A 21570-nucleotide genomic window follows, 5' to 3' on the forward strand; every position below is an offset into this window, starting at 1 on the left:
CTGGGTTTTGGTACTGGGGAGAGGAGGACGCGTACGGAATCAAGGTCAAAGCCGCCGTTTTAACTGATGTAGAAACCCAGGCTGCCTGGGCCTGGGCCTGGGTCTGGGTCGGGCCTGGAAGAAGGTGGCAGGAAGGGAACAGGCCTCCCTCGACCAGGCCTGGAAGTCAGGGCTGTGTGAGGCGTCCGGGGAGGGGAGGCGCCCAGGAAGGGACAGAGTTGCCTTGTGTCCCTGGGGGCTTCCGAATACAGGCGCTTCCCTGGGCTTATCAAACCCCCTCCCCGCTTTTTTTTGTGGTTTCCCAATAGGAAAGGCTGGATTTCCAGGGTGTAAGGGGCAGGTAAAGGGCCTGACGCAGGCAGAAAAGGCCCAATGCACCAAAATGGAGGAAGGGATGTCGGAGAAGTTGAGTCACACAATCCACTCCCTTCTAACCACCAGAGGCCCATCATTTTATGGGGGTTGGGGAGGGCCTTGGAGTCCTTAGGTGGCACAAACGGTTAACCGCTTGGCTACTGACAATTGCCCAGTGAGCGCTTTGAATTCTACCAGCCATTGAAAACCCTGTAAGGCGCAGTTCTACTCTGAAAAACATGGGGTCGCCAGGAGTCTGAATCTTTTTTTTCCCCTCCCTCAGGAGGGGGGCCTGAGCTTCAGTTCATTGGACTGAAACCCACCAAGCTGTCCACAGCATGAACCAGGTTGTTGTTAAGTGCCATCAAGCTCATTTTCAAGAGTTGAACGGCCCCAGACAGTTTTCTGGGCTGTAATCTTTACAGGAGCTGATTGCTAGTTCTTTCTCCACCTGAGTGGCTGTGTGAGTTTGAACCACCAACCTTTTGGTTAGCAGCCAAGGGCTTAACCTCTGCGCCATCAGGGCTCCTTTTAAACCGTTTAGATGGCCCTTATGGAAGGCTAGTTCTACGGCTCCCTTTACAGAGGAAGATGGCCAGGGTAGATGACCACAAGGGGGCACTATTTTCCAATAGTGTTCCTTTGCTGTCCCTCCCAGCCTTTCCTACCTTGACTCTCCTGGAGGTTGAACTTCATGCCTGCCTTTGAGGAATAAGCCATTTAAATCCTCTCAGGGCCATCCAGAAGCTTCTAGCACTACTTCTGGAGGGTGAAGCAGATAAAGCCTGGAATAAATCCAAGTGGCAAGCAGTTAAGCATTGCCTGCTAACCAAAGGGTCAGCAGTTCCAATCCACCACCCACTCATTGGAAACCCTGTGCGGCAGCTTTACTCCGTCATATAGGGTCGCTATGAGTCGGCATCGGCTCAGCCACAATGGATCTGAGCCTCAGCCAGTTTGGTGTGCCTGCTACGATGCCAGAAGCCCCAGGCTTTCTGTTATGACTTGCTTTGGGTGTGGTGGAGTCGGCAGTGGCAACCCCAACTTACCTGCTTCCTCTCCAGCTAGATCAGCTTCTAGCTTGGAAGGAAAAGGGGCTCCGAGGACATTAATCGAGCCTTGGTTCCCATCTAACAAAGGAGCTGGTCTTGTTGGATGACTGTTAATAAAGCTAGGATCTGAAAATCAATCTCCACCCAAGTTAAGTAGCGGGGTGGCTGTCTCTAATTTCATTTACAAATCCAGAGTACACACACACACACACACAAAAATATCTGGGCCACATGAGATCCAGAGTTTTGCTTTATTAGACGTCGTGAAGACAGAATTTGCAGATACAACGCTGTCCAGTTGTATGCTGCTGCAAAGTTCTGTGAAGTTTGAATTTATCTTGAAGTGAACAAAGCCCAATGGGTGATATTTTAGATTACAGTTCCGTGTTCCAAGCAGATGAGAGGTGTGACGTTATGGCCAACAATGTTTATATACTAGTCATTCACCTAAGTCATTTCCCAGCATAAATATGCAGCTTAATCACAGTTATTACATCTCTGCAATGTAAAATTCGATCTTCAACTAATATTGCATTTTGACTCCTGTTTATATTGGTGCATGCGATTCTTTGCTACCCTGGCAATTCACCAGACCTGGACTCTAAAGGCTAAACTTGATCTAAATAACATTCTAAGGGTAGGGCAGGCTCTGTACTTTGAACGCATCTTAACCATGACTCTGCAAATTCACTTGTGTGTTCCTTCCTCTTTCCTATCAGTGTAACTTGTCTGTCAGCATTTATTAGCGCCTGATGTGTACAGACAGGGCAGTTACAAAGGAAATCCTCGAAGCTCTCCTTCCCAGAGATGCAAACATCAGATAATACGCCAGGGACAATTGAGTAATCCATCAAGACAACAGACCTTCTAGAAACTCTCTAAGATAAGAAAGTGTGTCCGAGTGTACTTACTCAGTGCTCTTATTCTAGAATATTTCAGTGGGTGAGTGGGGGATAGACTCGGGGGTTTCCTTTCAGGAGTTTTGACTCTTGGGGTTGTATCTCTTCAGCCAGAAGAAAGTCCAATAAAATTATCACCTGCTTGATCATCTATTTGACAACACTGCAGAGTTCAATCAGCTCATTTAAGAGAAATAGATAAGGTGAGAGCCTCAGTGCAAGGTCCGGAAGGCCTTACATTAGCCAAAAAAAGTGGGGCTTGACTATATTACTCACACACTGAATCCAATGGAAAAGCTAGATTTATGCACCCTTAAGTCCTTCTTTTAGCCCTGGCATGCTGAAAGCATCACACATGGCGGACCACTCTTTGCTCTCAGAGTGACTACTTCACCGCCCAAGGAGAGATCGATACCCCTGCAGGAATGCAAAGAGTTTTCGTGGGTTTTTCTGCACAGACACATTGTTCATGGCACCAGAACGCTCTGCTTTCAAAGAACAGGAGAATTGATACATTATGATGACCCTTTAAATATACACTGTGAATCTTTCAGAAGGATGTTCATGTAGAAGGGTCTAAAGAAGCTGTTGATCCAGGTGGCATTTGTTCAAAGAGTTTTCTGACCCTAGGCACCTCTATTACTCAGTGTTGCCCACATAGTCCATAGCTTGGTATGGGTACAAATCTATGATTAGTGAGCACAATTAAGAAATGAAACCGTGAAAAACAAAGGGCAGCAATGTAATCAAAATCAAAGAGCATTTCTCTTTTTTTATATACAAGAAAAGCACATTGTAGAAATAAAGATTCTGTAGTCTTCTGTGTTGTATGTACATAAAATTATATTACTCGTAACTGAATTGAAAAGTCCTACCTGTAGAGTATGGCTGGCAATACCAAAGAAAGACCCAGAACATTTAGCTTTTGAAGCAGAGCAGGCAGCAAGAAAGAGAACACCAGCAAACACATCTTTGTGCCTGGATGTGAAATCCCGCTACCAAATTGTGTGACTAGCTTTCTCTAGTTCTGTGGTTTGTTCATGTTTCACATTCTAGTAGGGAATTCTGCAGCAGGCGATGTGAAAAAGACATATTAAAATGAAATGGGAAATGCTATTTAAAAATCTGCATACCAACTATGACCATGGGTTTGTGAATCCAACTTGCATTCTAAGTTAGTTTGCTTATTCTCCGTTCATTCATTATGATGCCAGTGATTTAAAACCAGGATGAATTCCAGTAGGTGGCAAAAGCAGCTTTGAACAGATCAGATGGCTACTGTGAGTCAGATCCTTGATTCTTTTTCCTCAGTTTGCTCCCGGATGTTGGAGAAGACTGGCTTTGTACTGTGGTGAAGGATGGAAGGCAGATCCACTGGTCGATTCTTTATTCAGTCTGAATCCTAGGGTTCTTTTCTTCCAATCATTCTCCACTGCTGAGGGGCGGGGGGAGATGAGCAAAGCAGGGCACATGCCCTGGGTGTTGCTTAAGGCAGGGCACCAATGAGTAATTTCTATTGGCCATCATAGTGTCCATCACCGGCTGTGAGAGATTATTCAGCAATTTAACACTAATTGCCCTAAGTACTATTTTCTGTAGATAGGCCCCTGATCCCCAGGCCCTTCCTAAAAGGGTTAAAAGTGCCAGCATCGAAGCCAGGCAGGGGACAAGCCCCATCCACCTAGAGGGCAAGGTGTGGGGTCACCACTCTTCATGTGCAAACCCTCTCCCTATGGGAACCTAACAGGAAGACTTGGTGTGCAGGCTGTAATTTGTTGCAGTTTTCGACTATAACTAAATTTAGTGATTCCCAATTTTCAGCTGAACCACAGTTCGCTGTGGTGTACGCTAAAAAATGCAGATTCTGGGTCCCTCCCCTCCCCCCAAAGATTCTGCTTCAGTTAGTAACATGGTGAGGATCCAGGAATCTGTTTTTAACAAGCACCCAGGAAATTCTGATGCAATTCTGACCTGCTTTAGGGAAAGAAAAAAAAATCTGGCTTAATTCATCAAGTATAGATCTACAATTTATTTTTGGACAGACTTTAAAAACTGAAGAATTTAATGAAACATAGAAAAAGCCTCACGTTTCACCAGGGTATCCCTTTTGAAATGTGGGAACTGGCGGCCACAACTCTTAGGGGAGTGAGGGTGAGCTGGAGGAGGGACTTAGTTTAAGAAATGTGTGCCTTCAAAGCAAGGGACCATTCCAGACACCTGGGCTTGGTGATGTGAACTTGGCAAGTTGCAACCCCATTTTCTCATGCAGAATTCCTACCAAGATTAACTAGAATTAATTATGGATTCAGCAATCAGGATTTGCATTCAGGGAATTATATCAGCATAGGTATAATTTGGGGCATGTTGGCTGCTCTTACTAATATCCACTTCCACTGAAGCTGAGAAATTGAGGTACCAGCTCTCCTACTCACAGGAACCCTGGTGGATTACCCAAGGCCACGGTCTATGGTGGTTCTTCTCGGAGCCTCTTTGGAATTTAAATGACATGAGAACCTAAAATAGTGCCCAGTGTAGGCAGCCTTCTCCTACCAGCTAAAAACGCTCCAAATTCTCACTGAATCACCACTTTGAATCACATGATGATGGAAAGAAATGAACTGCAGATGGGTGACTTCTTATATGGGCTGCCATCCAAAAAATGCAAAAAGAAAAGTCTCAAAGAGATAAGGAATCTTCTTTAAGCTCAAAGGTCTCATTCAAAGCTAGCAAGAGAGCAATAGGGCATCCTGAATTCTCCTTCGCTGAGATCTGTTCAAAGCAGGTTCCACCACTGCTGCAGAAACGTACGGATTCCCTTGTCGATGGTTGTTTCTCCACGTGTGGACCTATGAAGACAAGCAGCTCTCCCAGGGCCCAGGAGTTCCCTACTCTCAAACCTCAATCTCAGTGTGACTGTTTTTCCCACTCCAGTGTGCCCTCAAAAGTTCCTAGTTACTTCTAGCCTTGCTTTTTCTCATCTTTGCAGCTGAAATCAGGCGGGTCATGTCAAGGGTCAAGGTCAGGGAAAGAACAGTCAGGACTGAGGTCTGCAAGTACAGGTGAGCTGAGTCCAGGTGAACAGGTGGCAGGGAGGGCCGCTTAGTAATTCAGGAAGTCGATCCCAATTTTGACGCTCTTGGAGGTGGCTATGTCGATGGCCGTGGCCTTGATCTCAGTGTCCCCAAACTGCATGAGGGTCTGGATCTCCCTCCTGGGGGGCACATTGGTGCTGCTGGTACCAGTGAGATCCAGGCGGAGCGTGCCGCACTTCTTCACGCTGGGGTCAGTGATAAAGCTGACGTTGTCAAGCTCAGAGCTGTAGATGTTGATGACAATGACCAGCTGGGACGGCTTGGCCGGGGTGTAGCTCCGCTTGACCAGCTCGCCCAGGGCCACGGACTGGTCAGCGGAGATGAACTTGTCGAAGACATCGGTACACCAGCGGGTGCCATCCTTCACCAGTAGCTTGTCAGGCGGGTGCTTGCCCTCCACGTAGCGGTTCAGCACACCCACCCCATAGGTGAGCGGGGACCGACGCACCTTGATGACAGTTGGGTCCAAGCCAAAGAGGACGGCGCCCTTGAGGATGGTGAGGCCCACGTCCTGGGGGATGATGATCCGGCACTTGTCACCAAAGGCAGTCTGCACTGCCTGCTGCAGGAGGGGCGCCTCTGCAAAGCCGCCCACCAGGAAGAGGAACTTGACAGTGGACACCTCGGGCTTCTGAAACAGGTCCCCTGAGAGGGAAGAGGTAGGGAGAACATCTCGTCAGCTAGGGCCAGCAGGCAGGCAGATCAGAGAGCTGAGCCTGCAGGGACCCGACAGAACCACTTGGGCCGAGTGGAGGACAGGCTTAGTCTGAGCTCTTAAACAGAATTTCTGTAGAGCTGGTCTTTTAGAGAAAGGGGTTGACTTCCGGTTTCCGGCTGGCATGTAAAGACCTTGGAAGTCATCACTCCTGTCCCCACAACAAGGAGAGCTGAGAAACTAAAAATCAACGACTCCTCTCAGAGACAGGAGGGAATTAAAAGTCACAGGAAAACTCCGCCACCAGGAAAACTGAATGATTTCAGGCTGATGTAGACTCACCACTTACCAGGAGCAGCAGGGCCCAGAGCAGGAGGGATACTAAAGGGTAAATGACTAATTGGAGTCCCTGGGTTGTGCGAATGGTTAACATCCCAGCTAGGCTGCTAACCCTAAGGTTTGGAGGTGGGAGTTCACCTCGGAAGAGAGGCCTGGAGATCTACTGCTGAAAAAATCAGCCATTGAAAACTCAATGGAGCACAGCTCTACTGTGACACACATGGGGTCACCATGAGCCAGAATCCCCTCAACAGCAACTGGCTTAGTTAAATGACTAACTGCTGGAGACTGAACACGAGCAAGCTTGAGAAAAAAAGGCCCTGGAGGCCCAGCCTTAGGGGGCCCCACATTTTCACAAACTTTGCCTCCAAAAGCCCCCACAGGTTCTCACTGTGAAGCTCAGAGAAAAACTCCCTTGGGCTTCCTACTGTCAGGGGGAGGAGAAAAGTAACCATTTTGAAATAGCCATCATTCTCCTTAACAATGGACTACCCTCAAGGGGAACTATTTCACCAGAGCTAACAAAGGCGGGCTTATCAGAGCCCCCAGATTGGAGGACACTCAAAATACACAGTGGCTGCAACAGCAGATATGAGCAAACCAGCAATAGTGCAGGGCTGGGCAGCGTTTGGTTGTGTTGTGCATAAGGTCTCCATGAGTTGGGGGTGGCTTGATGGTAACTAACAACTAACCAACTTGGAGGAAGGGGATTACCCAGCTCTAGCCCCCTTCTAGCCTTCCTGTTTCACCTAGTGAGAGGAAGGGGGTTTGTGAACTAATATGCTCAGGAATAAAAACCAAAGCTGCTGCTAAGTGGAGACTCGTTTTAACGTAGATGGTAATAATTTTGAGTAATAATTTTAAGTAGTAATTTGTTATGCACAAGTGAACACTTTCGTGGGTCTATGGAGTTAGTAAAGACAATCTGTTATAAATATTATTCTTTGGTGTTCATAACAATCCCATCCCACACTAGGGGTTCTGATTTGGTAGGTGGGGAGGCCTGGATATTGATAAGGGTCCCCATGCAAGTTCACTGTGTGTCCCTGGGTGAGGACCACTGCTGCGGTGGGTAACTACATAACAGTCTTGCTTGAGATCTTCCTTGGTTCACAGAACAGTTCCTTCTCCCCAGCAAGTGTTATGATTCCCAATTTGTCCTGATAAAAGCAAAGCATGTACATCCTCTAGGGCCTGTCGCTCTAGGATACTACTACTTTAGAGCTCCCAGCTCTCTGACTTTTGAAGCCAATCTGAAAGCCCAGCAACCTCCCTCAGCCATGCCCAGGCCCTGTCCACTCCGGGGCTCCCGCCCTGGACCACCTGCCAACCTGTCTCCTCAAGCACCAGTTGATGATGCTGGAAAATCAATTCCCATTCCTGTCTCTGCCCACCTAGTGGCCGAGCCCTGGGAGATACTTACGGAGATGCTCAATGATGCTGTCGATGGTGGGCTTGAAGAGGGCGTTCATGGCATCTGGACTCATCCTCAGCATCCCCTGCGAGGACCACTTCACAAAGTCCACACTGTGGAGCGCGGCACGGAGAGGAACACGCAGTAAGTGTCTAAACAATACCCACGCTTATCTGCACAGATATGAGCCCTGGCAGAACACCCTGGCCTCTAAGCAGGCAGGGAGAGGTTTGAAAGTCAAAAGCACCCTTGGAAATCCCCTAAACCGCCAGGACCTGGACCCTTAGAAGCTCAAAAGCAAAGACATAACCTCTTCTATCTTCATTTTTGGTTTGGGCTGACCTTCCCCTAGAATCCAAAAACCAAACCCGTTGCCATCAAGTCAATTCCGACTCATAGTGACCCTATACGACAGAGTAGAATTTCCCTATAGGATTTCCAAGGCTGTGATCTTTACAGAAGCAAACTGCCACATCTTTCTTACTCGGAGCAGCTGGTGGGTTTAAACCACTGACCTTTCAGTTATTCCCCTGGGATAATGGAGGTCAAAGTCTAGTGCAAAAGACCAGGCAGTAAATAAATGGAGCACCTTCTTTTGGATGACCACAGATGTTTAGATTTGAGTACATTAAAGGCTCACAGGACATGTCTGTGGTACTGCTATGTAAGGCCACACATGAGCACTGGGTACACCTCCTGCAACCTCCCAGGCACCAATCATGTGACAGTGATAAGCCTGGTTGTCCCCTCCCTGCCTTCTCTGTCAAAGGGGTGGCAGGTGCAGAAGCAGTGGCATGGAGCAGAACAAACACGGACAGGGGGTTGGACTGCTGGGCTCCAGTCCACCCTCCACCATCAGTAGCTACAGGACTTTAGGCAACCTGTCTAATGTTTTCTCTAATGTCTTGTCTGGAATCAAGGATAATACCATTTGCCTTACCTCCCTCACAAGGGTTGTTGTGAAGATCAAGTTAAATACTATGTAAAAACACTTGGGAAACCTTCTGGTACTGAAAGAATGCCAAAACAAACAAACAAAAAAAAAACCACCACCACCACCAAACCCATTGCCACCGACTCTGACTCATTGCGACCCCATGTATTACAGAGTAGAACTGTTCCATAGTTTTATTGGCTGTAATTGTCAGGCCTTTCTTCCATGACACTGCTAAATGGGTTCACACCAGCAAACTTTAGGTTAGCAGTCAAGTGCAAACCGGCTGTGCCCTCCAGGAACCCTTAAATGAATCCCAAGGACTGTCTATTATCCAAACCCACAGTGTATAGCTCTCCCGTTCTATAGTTCAAATGGCATCTCTGTCCTTGAAGCAAAGCACATGCCAGCTGCTTCCTGGCAACACATTCTGGATGCTTCCAGGCCTCCCAGACCAGGGATTCTTTCCATGCCCTTGGCCAAAGGACAGCGTAGTGTGGTACAGAATGACCCAATGGCTGTCGGTGGCCACTTTCCTAGTAGGAGCATGAAGGCTCTTGGGCATACAGGTGGTACTTGGGGTTCAATTCAGAGCAGGTGCCCTCTGTGGTGGACCAGAGAAAGGATCAGACTAGTAAGAGAGTCCAGCTAAGACCCTGCTTCACAGACAAGAAGTGCTGGGGTCAAATCCACTTTGTTTCCGCTAAAAGGAACCAGGGCGTCTTAGAGAAATTGCCAAAGACTTCAGGCCTCAGGGAGGGATGGTACAAGATAAGCCTGGAGAATCTTCACACACTGAAGAGCAGAGACACTGTGTAAGACTGCTAGAATCATGTCAGAAGGACTCAGACCTGAAGAGGCTCCTACTTGCCAAGATGGGACAATTTGAGCATCAATAAGGATACAACTACCGTGCTTCAAAATACACAAAATTTGCCTAAATCCTTTAATTCTTAGTGATACCCTTTCCTCACGCTCTCTCAGGAGAAAACTCATTAGTCATTTTGGAGGATATTAGGAAAACAACTCACTTTTTTTTTTTTTTTTTAACTTATAGATGGAGGAAAAGAACCAAGCATTTATTCTGTCTTTCCTGTACAAATTGAATTTCTGGGCAACCGAACTGTTGAGGAGAAATTTTTCCTTTCTAGAAATAGTCTAGCTAATAAATGAAGAAGGAATGATCATCTAAGAAGATAATGCAGACCCTCAAGTTAATAGACCTGGGTAATGATCAGGACTTCACGCTTGATAAAGTAGAGGGTCAGCCAAAAAGAGGAAGACCCTCAAGGAGATGGATTTACACAGTGGCTGCCACAACGGGCTTAGGCATAACGATTGTGAGGATGGCGCAGGACAAGGCAGTGTTTCATTCTGTTGTACAGAGGGTCGATATGAGTCAGAAGTGACTCGATGGTACCTAACAACAATCATGAAAGCCTACTAACATCACAAGAGACAAGCCTATATTAGCGGTTCTCTGATATGCTGCAATAGGAAAGACCACCACCCATGGAGGAGACTTGTCCAAAACTCAAATCTGATCTGACTGAACTTCTAGATGCTTCTACCAATTTGAAAAGAAAAAACATCAGGAGACAAAAGAACATATTACACAACACCACAAGGATGTAAGGAAGAAAACCCAGACTACAGGACACTCTACAGGACAAACAACTGGTCTCATCATCTAATAAACTGCAAGGAAAAAAAAGGAAGGGGAAACTACACATTAAATAAGACATAAGAGGCCTGTTGAATAATTACTATAAATGACCCTTACTCAGATGCTGACGATGCGAACCATAAAATACTTCATGAGACAACTGGGAAATTTTGAGTGCTAACTGGATATCTGATGATATTGAAGAGTTGCTCATTTGTAGGTACGATAATGGTACTATGGTTATATTTGAAAATTTATCTCCTTAACAGATATATACTGACATATTTATGAATTAAAAACAAAAAAACCAAACCTACTGCCGTTGAGTCAATTCCGACTCATAGCGGCCCTACAGGACAGAGTAGAACTGCCTCATAGAGTTTCTAAGGAGCGCCTGGTGGATTCAAACTTCCAACCTCTTGGTTAGCAGCCATAGCACTTAACCACTGCACCACCAGGGTTTCCATTTATGGATTAGATGATATTATGTCTTAGATTTGCTTTAAAATAACTGAGGGAAGTATGGGTGAGGATAGAGACTGGCCAGGAGCTGACAATTACTGAAGCTGGATGACAGGGCTCATTTTGCTTCAGAAATGTTTGAAATTTTCCATTAAAAAAAGGTTTTCAAATGTGGCGTCTGGGGTCTTAAATGCTAACAAGCGGCCATCTAAGATGCATCAATTGGTCTCAACCCACCTGGAGCAAAGGAGAATGAAGAACGCCAAGGTCACACGACAACTAAGAGCCCAAGAGACAGAAAGGGCGACATGAACCAGAGACCTACATCATCCTGAGACCAGAAGAACTAGTTGGTGCCCGGCCGCAATCGATGACTGCCCTGACAGGGAGCACAACAGAGAACCCCTGAGGGAGCAGGAGATCAGTGGGATACAGACCCCAAATTCTCATAAAAAGACCATACTTAATGATCTGACTGAGACGAGGGGAATCCTGGCGGTCATGGTCCCCAAACCTTCTGTTGGCACAGGACAGGAACCATCCCCGAAGACAACTCATCAGACATGAAAGGGACTGGACAGTGGGTGGGAGAGAGATGCTGATGCAGAGTGAGCTAATTATATCAGGTGGACACTTGAGACTGTGTTGGCATCTCCTGTCTGGAGGGGGGATGGGAGGATAGAGAGAGAGGGAAGCTGGCAAAATTGTCACGAAAGGAGAGACTGGAAGGGCTGACTCATTAGGGGGAGAGCAAGTGGGAGTACGGAGTAAGATGTATATAAACTTATATGTGACAGTCTGACTTGATTTGTAAACGTTCACTTGAAGCTCAATAAAAGTTAATAAAAAAAAAAAGGTTTTCAAGAATCTATGATCTTTGTCTACTATTTTTTTCATTCATCCTTAAAACAGCTTCCAAATATGTTCATTTTGCAACAAGCTGAGCCACAAACACTTGCCTACAGCCCAGGAACTCAGCATACGGGAAACCCAGACTTCTAGAGAATTCACTCAGCAAACATTTCCTGAGTACCTATGACGTACTGGTTTCTATGTCAGATACTGGGGATATAGCAGTGGCCCAAAAAGACAAACTTCCCTCCTTTCACAAAGCTTCTGTTTTTTAGTGGATTTTTTTTTTTTTAATAACAGGTAACACATAGATAAGCCATCCCTAACATATATGAACTCATTCCATCCTTATAACCACCCTTTAAGGTAAGTGGAATTATTATCCCCATTTCCAGGTGAAAAAACTGAGGAATGGAAAAGTTGAGTCACTCACCCAAGGTCACACAGGGAATATGTAGAATTGGAACCAAGGCCATCTGGTTCCACAGCCCATGCCCCCTCCCTCCTTCCCATCAACACAATCCACCCCACGAACATCTCAGCCACCAGCAAGCCTGACTCACTTGCTCTTCCTCAAGGCGTGCTCCACGCTGTGCCCCCGGAACTTCTTGTAGTAGTCAATGAAGGAGAAGGGCAGGGTGATATTCAGCGGGTTAGTTCGGTCCGGGGCAGCTGCCCTCTTGCGAGACTCAAACGCAATCATTAAGTCGACCCAGGCCGCAGGACGCTTGATTTTGAATTGTTCAATAAAATCCTCTCCAAATATTTTGCACAGAAGTTTTTCAAATTCAAAATCTACTCCTAAGGAGCCATAGGGTCCACCTGAGTCAAGGACAAAACGGGAGACAACAATGTTAAAACCGTCAGACACCAAATCCAAACTCTGAGAAGCAGGTCTGCCTTATGTTCTTCTGGGAAATACAAAGCAGCAGGAACTTAAACCCACCTTGTGCCCACCCAGTGCCGTTGAGTCGATTCTGACTCACAGCAACCCTATAGGACAGAGTACTGCAACTATACATTTTAAGTGACACTTCAAAACCCTTAGGCTGTTCTTATTCCATGTGAAGTAATTATTTTTCCTACAGAAATCACTCAACAACAATCTGTTTAAAATCAAATACATTTTAAATAAAATCAACACATTTAACTAGCTGTGAGCATCACGGTATTCCCAATCAAGAACTCCAAGGACAGGAAAATCAGCAGACCTCACATACCGCCCGTGAGGTACTCATTACTCATGACCCTCCTCCCCACTAAGGTAAAGAACACGCTCTTTGGTTTGGCAGTCTTGGTCCAAAATCAGGCGTCCTGGGACCTCCCTAGAAAGCTAGCTTTAGCAGCTAAATCATAGTGGGCATCACATTACAATCACATCCTTCCAGGACTTTCAGAAACCAACTCCCTTGGCCAGATCTAAAACAGGTTCCCTTTATGCCAAAACCCAAGTTGTGTTGCTTTGTGTTTTAAAGAACGTTTTAACTACAGTTTGTGTTCCGATTCCAAATAGGCTTTAGTATTCTCTACTGCCTACAACCCCCCATGCTGGCAGCATTGAGAGTAATCTGAAATGGGTGAATGGCAACTGCGTGGAAACATCTCAGGAGTGAAACATCTCAAGAGCTCACCTGTTGCTTTATACAGCTCCTTAAGGTGTCCCTCTGGTAACCATATCTGATGGACTGTCATGTCCACAGTGCCACCTCCACTGTCCACAACCACATACTTGTCACCTGGTACAAAAGCAAACAGCCATGTTTTACATAGATGGCCTGATCAAGCCCATCCTGAAACACACTGATGAATGATGACTTGGAATAGAACTAAGCACTATCAACATTTTTTAGAGTACAATGGCTTTGCTAATTAGCAGCACAGAGAGTTATTTGTGGCTAAAGAGAAGGCAGTAGTATTTGGTCAGGAGTGACAGTTAAGCATGAATGATAAAGGACCCAGATAAGTGAATCTTTAAGACTAAGGTATTCATGTTACAGTGCTGCGTACCTGGCATGCCCACCATGGGCAAATCCCTGTCATGTTCACAGCACCATAAAATCAATTACCAGCTATTTAACACAAGACTTCCCCTGGAACTGGTGAGTTCCACTTCCTACCTCTCTTATGAAGTCTACATGATCTTACGACATGCACAGCTACAGCTCCAAAAAGAGCTCTCTCTGGGTGAGTAGTCTTTAAAACCAATTAATTTTGAACACTTCCCAAAAGTGCAAAAGGAACAAATGGGAATGCATTTTTTGCCAGCAGCACAAAAAAATCCAGCAAGAGCAAAGGACATTCACGGACACTACCTTCTTCCAGCTCGGACCAGATTTCTCCTATGACATTCTCCACCAAAAAGGTCCGACTCTGCCGGTTACGCCGTACGTGTTCCTTAGCTAGTGGCCAAAAGAAAGAAAATGATGAGGGGTAAGAAGGTATGAAAAAGCAGACAGTCAGCTACAGTCAGTGGAGGCAACAGCATGAGAGGTTTAGGGATGGAACATTTAGTGATACTTGATCAAAATGATTCAATAAACACAACATCAGGAATTGCAAAGTCTGCTCTTCCCAGAGAAAGCCGCTCTTTCCACCAGCCCTCGTCTAGTCATCGGCTTGGCAGATCTGCCCTGTGCCCTGCTGAAAAGCTTACTCTGATGACATGACATTCCCATCTCCGATGACAGTTTTTTGGGAATGGTTAATAAAATCGATCAATTTCCTGGTTCTGCTGTCCCAGGGAGGAAGCTGTCTGCCAAGCAGCTTGCAGCGCACTTGGTTAAACAATTTCTCATCAAGGAACTTGGTCTGCTGCAAGGAATGTGGGGTATGTTTTCCTAATCTGGATCCTGGATGAACCGGACAGGAGCCATTTTCAGACACTATTGAAGCCAATATGAGCTTCAGCCACAAGGTGGCGTTTCCGCCCCAAGCAGACACATCTGAATGTAGTGATACCCTGTACCCCTTCTTCATGAACCCTTCCAGGACAGCCTCTGCTTGAGTCAGCTGCCCTGACTGTGGCCTGGGGTAGTTTGTGCTGCGACACCTTGCACGGGATATTTTACCTCTCACAGCCCTCCCAGCAGTCCTCTGAAGCAGACAGGGCACAAATTACTGTCCTTACGTCAGATGAGGAAACCAGGTCAAGAAAGGTTAAGGGACTTGCAGTTCCCATGACACCATCCTGCTGCTGGACAGTAACCCTCGGACAACAGACCCTCATGCCTTGGAGATTTAACAATTTGCAACAAAGTTTGAAAAAGCAGAACAACGGAAAGTTAAGAGGTGGGGAAGGTGCTATAGGAAGGCGTGGGCAAGGTGGGGCCAAGGTGGACAAATCACTTAACCACTCTGGCCTCAGTCTCCACATCTATAAAATGGGGATGATGATGCTTGGCCTAAGCTCCTCACAGGCAGGGTAGGGACCCAGTGTGGCATCTGTCACATAAAAACCAAAACCAAACCCAGTGCCATTGAGTCGATTCCAACTCATAGCAACCCTACAGGACACAGTAGAACTGCCCATAGACTTTCCAAGGAGCGCCTGGTGGATTCGAACTACTGACCCTTTGGTTAGCAGCTGTAGTATTTAACCACTATACCACCAGGGTTTCCATCTGTCACATAGGAGATGATAATGAAGGCAAAGCATCTAGTATGAGACCTGGTACTCAACAAAGAAAAATTATTACAGGGTCACTATGAGCCAGAATCAACTCAATCAACAGCATGGGATATGAATAATTTAGAGTAATCCCTGGTACTGCTGACTTTCAGTTGCCCTACAAATCCCTCTGTTATAGCATATATCTCCCAGTATAGCATTCTTGGAAACCCTGGTGGCATAGTGGTTAAGAGCTACGGTTGCTAACAAAAGGTCAGCAGTTCGAATCCACCAGGCACTCCACATGAATTTATTTTACAGGTCTTGTAGTCGGAACTTGGTTTCCTAAAACACTCTAGATAGCTAACTAAATGGCAGCCATTAAAAAAATGACTAAGCAAGGCTAATAAACCATGCTCTGAGCTTAAAAAAAAAAAAAATTATCCTGTTTTTCAGGCAAATTAAATCCAATATTGTGGAAAATATACCCTATATTGACCTCATTTAATTCTCTGAGTGAAATAATACAGACTGCAAATCCTGTGGCCATGGAGAGAGAGGGGACAGGCACCGGGTCTGTTTCTCCTCAGCCGAGTCCAGAAGAATGGTCGGGGGTCTCAGGCCTCGAACATCTCGGGTGCTCTTGATAAAGTGCTCTCTCGGGCACTCCCGTGCAGCACCCCTTCCTTCTGGGGGAGATGTTCTAAGTGTAAAGCGGTGCTGAGACCGGACTCTGGGCTTGCTGCCCCTCTGAGGATGGCAGCGAACAATTCGAAGGTTTCAAAAACCAGAAAGGGAGGCAACATGGAATTCCACAAGCCACAGGACACAGATACAGGGCAGCAGGGGAGGGGAGGCAGGAGACGTTAAAGGGAAGGATACCAAAACCTGAGCTCTGGGGGAGGCAAGCTCTCCAAGGCAGATTTGTTCCCCTAAAATGTGAGTGTCACGCTTCAGAAGCATTCAGGAGAGTTAGTTAATGCTGACATGAATTTCTGTTTAGGAACAACTGAGTGAGGATCAGCAGGTAAGATATAAAAGCCGGTCATTCTTCTTATTTCCCATGAAAACAAGGAAGAAGAAATTTAAATAAATATATCACCCTGAGTCTTCAAAATGTTAATGCATTTGATTTACTTAAAAGTAAGACTGGCCTGGCTGTGCCTTGGCGAAGGCCCAGCATTGCTAGAAAAAGGCAAATGGAGCCCTCGGATTTAAAGGGAAGCCTGTTTCCATTCATTTCAGCTAAATCAAAACAGAAGGTGCTAATAATGCAGGTCCCACTACCAAGGGAAGGCAGCAGCTTGGGGACAAATAAACTTTCTGCCACAGCCATGTGCCTGAGGGTAACAGCCTCCTAAATCAGAGTTGAAAATGGACAGAGGTGAGCCCTTGGGCAGAGTTACCCAGGTTACCTCTGCGAAGAGGAAGAGGGAAGGCTGGGAGAGACCACCAGTATCATGTGGGCAGGGATCTTGGCTGCTAAGGGGGAGATCTGGGCCCAGGGCCTCGGGGTGAACAGAACGATGGGCTTCAGGTGTGGGGATTGAGGGAAACTTGGGAACAAGGTTGTAGGAGCAACTTGATGACAGTCCCCATAGTCTTCCCTGTTCTCCTGGGCCTGGGGCCTTCCAGGGCAGGATGGGGTGGCCATGGGTGCAGGGTGGGTTTCTGCCCTCAAGGCCCTCATCTGGGTATGGAACACAGCTCAGGGCTGCACACACAGAGCCATCCCCAAAGCTCTGCCCGCTAGCTCCCATAGCCCATCGACAGCCGTGCTCCTGACCCAGCATGTCTGCAAACTCTGCGGCCCTGGACAGACCCACAGAGCCCTAGACCCTGGAGACAGCAGTTCTGGGGACTAAGACTGGGGACAACTGACACAGTTCAACCAGTTGCCAAAGAGTCGATTCCAACTCATGGCGACCCCAGGTATGTCAGGGTAGAACCACATACAACGGTCCCACTCTGACACAGTTAGCAGGTGACTATGAAGAAGAAAGAGCTCCTTCCCTGAACGAGCACCACCTGGGGCCAGGAAAAGACCGCTGGACTCGTCTGTAATTTTTTTCATCCACATTCTAAACTCTCAGCAGCTTGCCGGCTAAGGCACACAATGAGCTTTATCACACATGAAAGGAACGGCCGGGCGAGTGAGTCAGCCATAAGTCAACAGTCTTAATGGAGCAATTAATAACAGGTAAGTGGGATTAGATTGAGAATCAGTTAGTAAATAAGATTAAGAGCCTAGGAGAATTATGCAAGGCCCAGAACTGCTCTCAGGCCACCCTCAGGGGTCTTGAAGAGAAGCCTCCCAACCCTCCTAAGGCACTAGGGTGGATGGTGAACCCTGATAACCACAGCTTAGTTTACAGGGGTCCTTGGAAGGGCCAGGTAGGGGGCTGAGCACAGAGGTGCTTAAAGCCAACCTTCTCCCGGGCATTATGATTCTTTATTCCAGCACTAAATGCCTTTAAAATAATCTAAGATGAAGAACCACCTAGGGGGTAGGAGGAGAGGGGAGAGAAGGAGGGAGGGGAAGAGAGAGAGCGCGAGGTACCCTGTGCAAACCCAGCTCCTACTGTGTCACTGGCGCTGTACCCATTGACCGCGGCCTTGCTGCTCAGCTCAATCATCTGGTGCAGCCGCAGCTTCCGGCAGTAGATGGAGGCCGCCTCAGGCTCCAGGGCAATGATGAGCTGCTCCGAGTTCTCAGGGGAGGCCAGGCCCGCCTGGAAGACAGAAAAGGGGGTTGGGGACTGGGGCAACCTGCACAGGCCCACTTGGAGTGCAGCCACTCCAGAGATCAACACCCCTTAGAAAGGGACGTTAGTGTTGTGTCTTTTGGGGAGGTTCCCTCCACAGACCTCTGCAGAGCATAAAAGTCAAGATTTGAAGATCATCAGACTGCTAGGCCCCAAGCCAGGTACCTTCAACACCTCAGGGTGGGCCAAAGAGAACACAGGGCACTCTCAGGAAATGAGAGGCTCTCTGGGTCACGGAGCCACTTGCACATGGGGGAGTGCTTGGCCCAGAGCAGAGCCCCTGGATAGTGCAAACAATTAAGTGCTTGACTGCTGTCTTAGTTACCTAGTGCTGCTAGAACAGAAATACCACAAGTGGATGGCTTTAACAAACAGTAATTTGTTACCTCACACTTTAGGAGGCTAGAAGTTTGAGTTCAGGGTTCCAGCTCCAGGGGAGGGCTTTCTCTCTCTGTCTGCTCTGGGGGAAGGTCCTTGTCACCAATCTTCCCCTGGTCTAGGAGCCTCTCAGCACAGGGACCCCAGTTCCAAAGGACACACTCCACTCCTGGCACTTCTTTCTTGGTGGTAATCAGGTCCCTATCTCTCTGCTTGCTTCTCTCTCCTTCTATCTCTTGTAAGATAAAAGATGGTAGAGGCCACACCCCAGGGAAACTCCCCTTACACTGGATCAGGGCTGTGACCTCAGTAAGGGTGTGGCATCCCATTCTGATCTTCTTTAACATAACCTAATCTTGCCACTTTAACCACAGGCAGAGATGAGGATTTACAATACATACGAAAATTACATCAGACCACAAAATGGAGGACAACCACACAATATTGGAATCGTGGCCTAGCCAAGCTGACACATATTTTGGGGGATACAATTCAACTCATAACATTCCACTCTTTGGCCCCCCCAAATTCATGTCCTTGCCACGTATAAAACACATTCACTCCACCATATCATCCTAAAAGTCTTAAATCAACTCCAAGTCCAAATTCCATCCCGGGGCAAAATTCCTCTTCATCTGTAAAATCTAGAATAAAAATTTATCTGCTTCCAAAGTACAATGGTGGAACAGGCACAAGCTAGACATTTCCATTACAAATGGCAGAAATTGGAGGGAAAGAAGAGGTAACAGGCACTAAGCGAGTCTGCAGAACACATTACATTAGCTCTCAAGGCTTAAAAATAATCCTCTGTTCTCCTCGAGACCATTTAGGCAATGGCCCTGCCCTCCAGATTCTGGGTGTTGGCCACACTCTCCGAATTCTGGGTGGAGGCCCCTTAGCCCTGGGCTTCAGTTCTGCCTTCCAGGCCCGCTGGAAAGGCAACTCTGCTCCCTCGTTTTTGAGCAGCCTCATTCTCCTAGTCTACCTGAGTGGCAACCCTACCCCCTCAGCCTGGCAGGCCCGGTTCTTCTGACCCTTGAGCATGGAAGCCCCCTCAGCTTTGGGCACTGGATCTGGCCCCATCCTCCTGGCACTCGTGAAAGGCAGCCCCACACTCTGGAACGGAGCTGGTGAAGGTCTGACTTTCCGAAACCTAGGAGGCTGTGACCCCACGTTTTGAGACCCAGCAGGCCATGGTTCCACCCTTTGAGACCCCAAAGGTTGTGGCCCTGCCCTTTGAGACTGAGGCAACTCTGCTTCCTGTGCTACTTGTCTTTTCACCTTCTGCTTCCTGCTTCCTTGGCCTCTTGAGCCAGCCTGGCATCTCTCTGCTCAGCCAAGTGTCTCAACGCTCTTTAGCTCCACTCCACTCTGCCAGTAAACCTCGGCCAGAAGGCACTCAGCTTTCTTGCTCAGTGGGTCAGATCCTGCACCGTCTTGTGCCGGTCTCTGGGATCTGCTGCTATTTCTCTGCTGCTGCTTCCTCACTTCCTTCTGAGCCCTCACCAGAATTGTCTTTGACGTCCATAATCCCACCAACAGTCTCTTCAAGGCAATTTAGGCTTTTACTATTAGGCACTTTAAAACTCCTCCAGCCTCTAACCATTCACAGTTTCAAATCCGCTTGCAAATTTTAGGTATTTGTTAGAGCAGCACCCCACTCTCCTGGTACCAAATTCTGTCCTAGTCATCTAGTGCTGCTAGAACAGAAATACCACAAGTGGATGGCTTTAACAAGCAGTAATTTGTTACCCCACAGTTTAGGAGGCTAGAAGTTCGAATTCAGGATTCCAGCTCCAGGGGAGGGCTTTCTCTCTCTGTCAGCTCTGGGGGAAGGTCCTTGCTACCAATCTTCCCCTGGTCTAGGAGCTTCTCAGCATAGGGACCCCAGTTCCAAAGGACACACTCCACTCCTGGCACTTCTTTCTTGGTGGTAATCAGGTCCCTATCTCTCTGCTTGCTTCTCTCTCTTTTTATCTCTTGTAAGATAAAAGGTGATAGAGGCCACACCCCAGGGAAACTCCCCTTACATTGGATCAGGGCTGTGATCTGAGTAAGGGTGTTGCGTCCCATTCTGATCTTCTTTAATATAACCTAATCTTGCCACATTAACCACAGGCAGAGATTAGGGCTTACAATACATACGAAAATTACAACAGATCACAATATGGAGGACAACCACACAATATTGGGAATCATGGCCTAACCAAGTTGACACATATTTTTGGGATACACAATTCAATCCATGACAACTACTAAGTGAAAGGATGGCAGTTCGAACCCACGCAGAGGCTCCTTGGAAGAAAGTCCTGGCAATCTGCTTCTAAAAAATCAGCCACTGAAAACCCTATGGAGCAGTTCTGCTCTGCACACATGGGATCGCCACGAGTCAGAATCGACTTGACGACAATGGGTAGGCCAGAACTACGAAGCACAAGAGGGGAAAGCCAGGAGAACACAGACTGTGGAGGTGCGGTGGGGGTCTGTGCTCAAGGGGTGGGAAGAACTGAGCTGTGAAGGTCCCAAAGCTCCTGCAAACCATCACAGGACTGAAGGCAGATTATCTGCTTCCAGTTACAATGGGCCAAAGGATCTGACCCAGTTGGAACAAATCACAGACTTTGGTGGCTGAAAAATCTACACTTGGGACAGCACCATAGGGAACCCAGGAACTTGGTATAAAGGAAGAAAGGCCAAGGCTTTTCCAACTTAAAAGTCAGATTACTGTTATACTGTCCCACTGGGACATCAATCTATAGGCAGCATTTACCACAGCAAGGCCCTCACATGGCCGAGAGCAGTGTGGGCCCAAGTGGTGGCAGCGGGGGACAGGAAAGGAGAAAGAAGAGCAGCAAAGAAACATTCACCTACCCACACCTCTGCTGAAGGTCTAGCAGGAACTCTGGTTCAGATGTGAAACGTGTATATGCAAAATCAAACCTAGAAGTCAGCAGGGTGAAGAGCCTTGAGGGAAATGACACAACTTGAGGGCGTCTGAGCGGTCCTGGGGTATGACTGACACGTCCAGCGAGCTGACCCCCCACAGGGACAATCCCACATCCTGAGGAGTGACCCGAATCTGGCCCCGTGTACATCTGCCC

The 21570-nt window shown here is 47.3% G+C and overlaps 1 protein-coding gene across 2 annotated transcripts in view; it reads right to left on the minus strand.

The window, feature by feature from the left end:
* Positions 1-1638: 1638 nt before the first annotated feature.
* Positions 1639-21570, minus strand: part of HSPA12A (heat shock protein family A (Hsp70) member 12A) — a 182931-nt gene continuing 162999 nt past the window's right edge. For both annotated transcript variants that reach the window (XM_049854651.1, XM_049854652.1), the window contains 6 exons: positions 17887-18058; positions 14032-14118; positions 13351-13455; positions 12283-12541; positions 7815-7918; positions 1639-6042 (listed from right to left, as the gene is read on the minus strand). In XM_049854651.1, coding sequence (XP_049710608.1) covers positions 5405-6042; positions 7815-7918; positions 12283-12541; positions 13351-13455; positions 14032-14118; positions 17887-18058 — 1365 coding nt within the window. In that variant the 3' untranslated portion in view covers positions 1639-5404. The remainder of the gene's footprint in view (positions 6043-7814; positions 7919-12282; positions 12542-13350; positions 13456-14031; positions 14119-17886; positions 18059-21570) is intronic.

The sequence above is a fragment of the Elephas maximus genome, chromosome 16 (genome assembly GCF_024166365.1).
Source record: "Elephas maximus indicus isolate mEleMax1 chromosome 16, mEleMax1 primary haplotype, whole genome shotgun sequence".
Taxonomy (NCBI): domain Eukaryota; kingdom Metazoa; phylum Chordata; class Mammalia; order Proboscidea; family Elephantidae; genus Elephas; species Elephas maximus.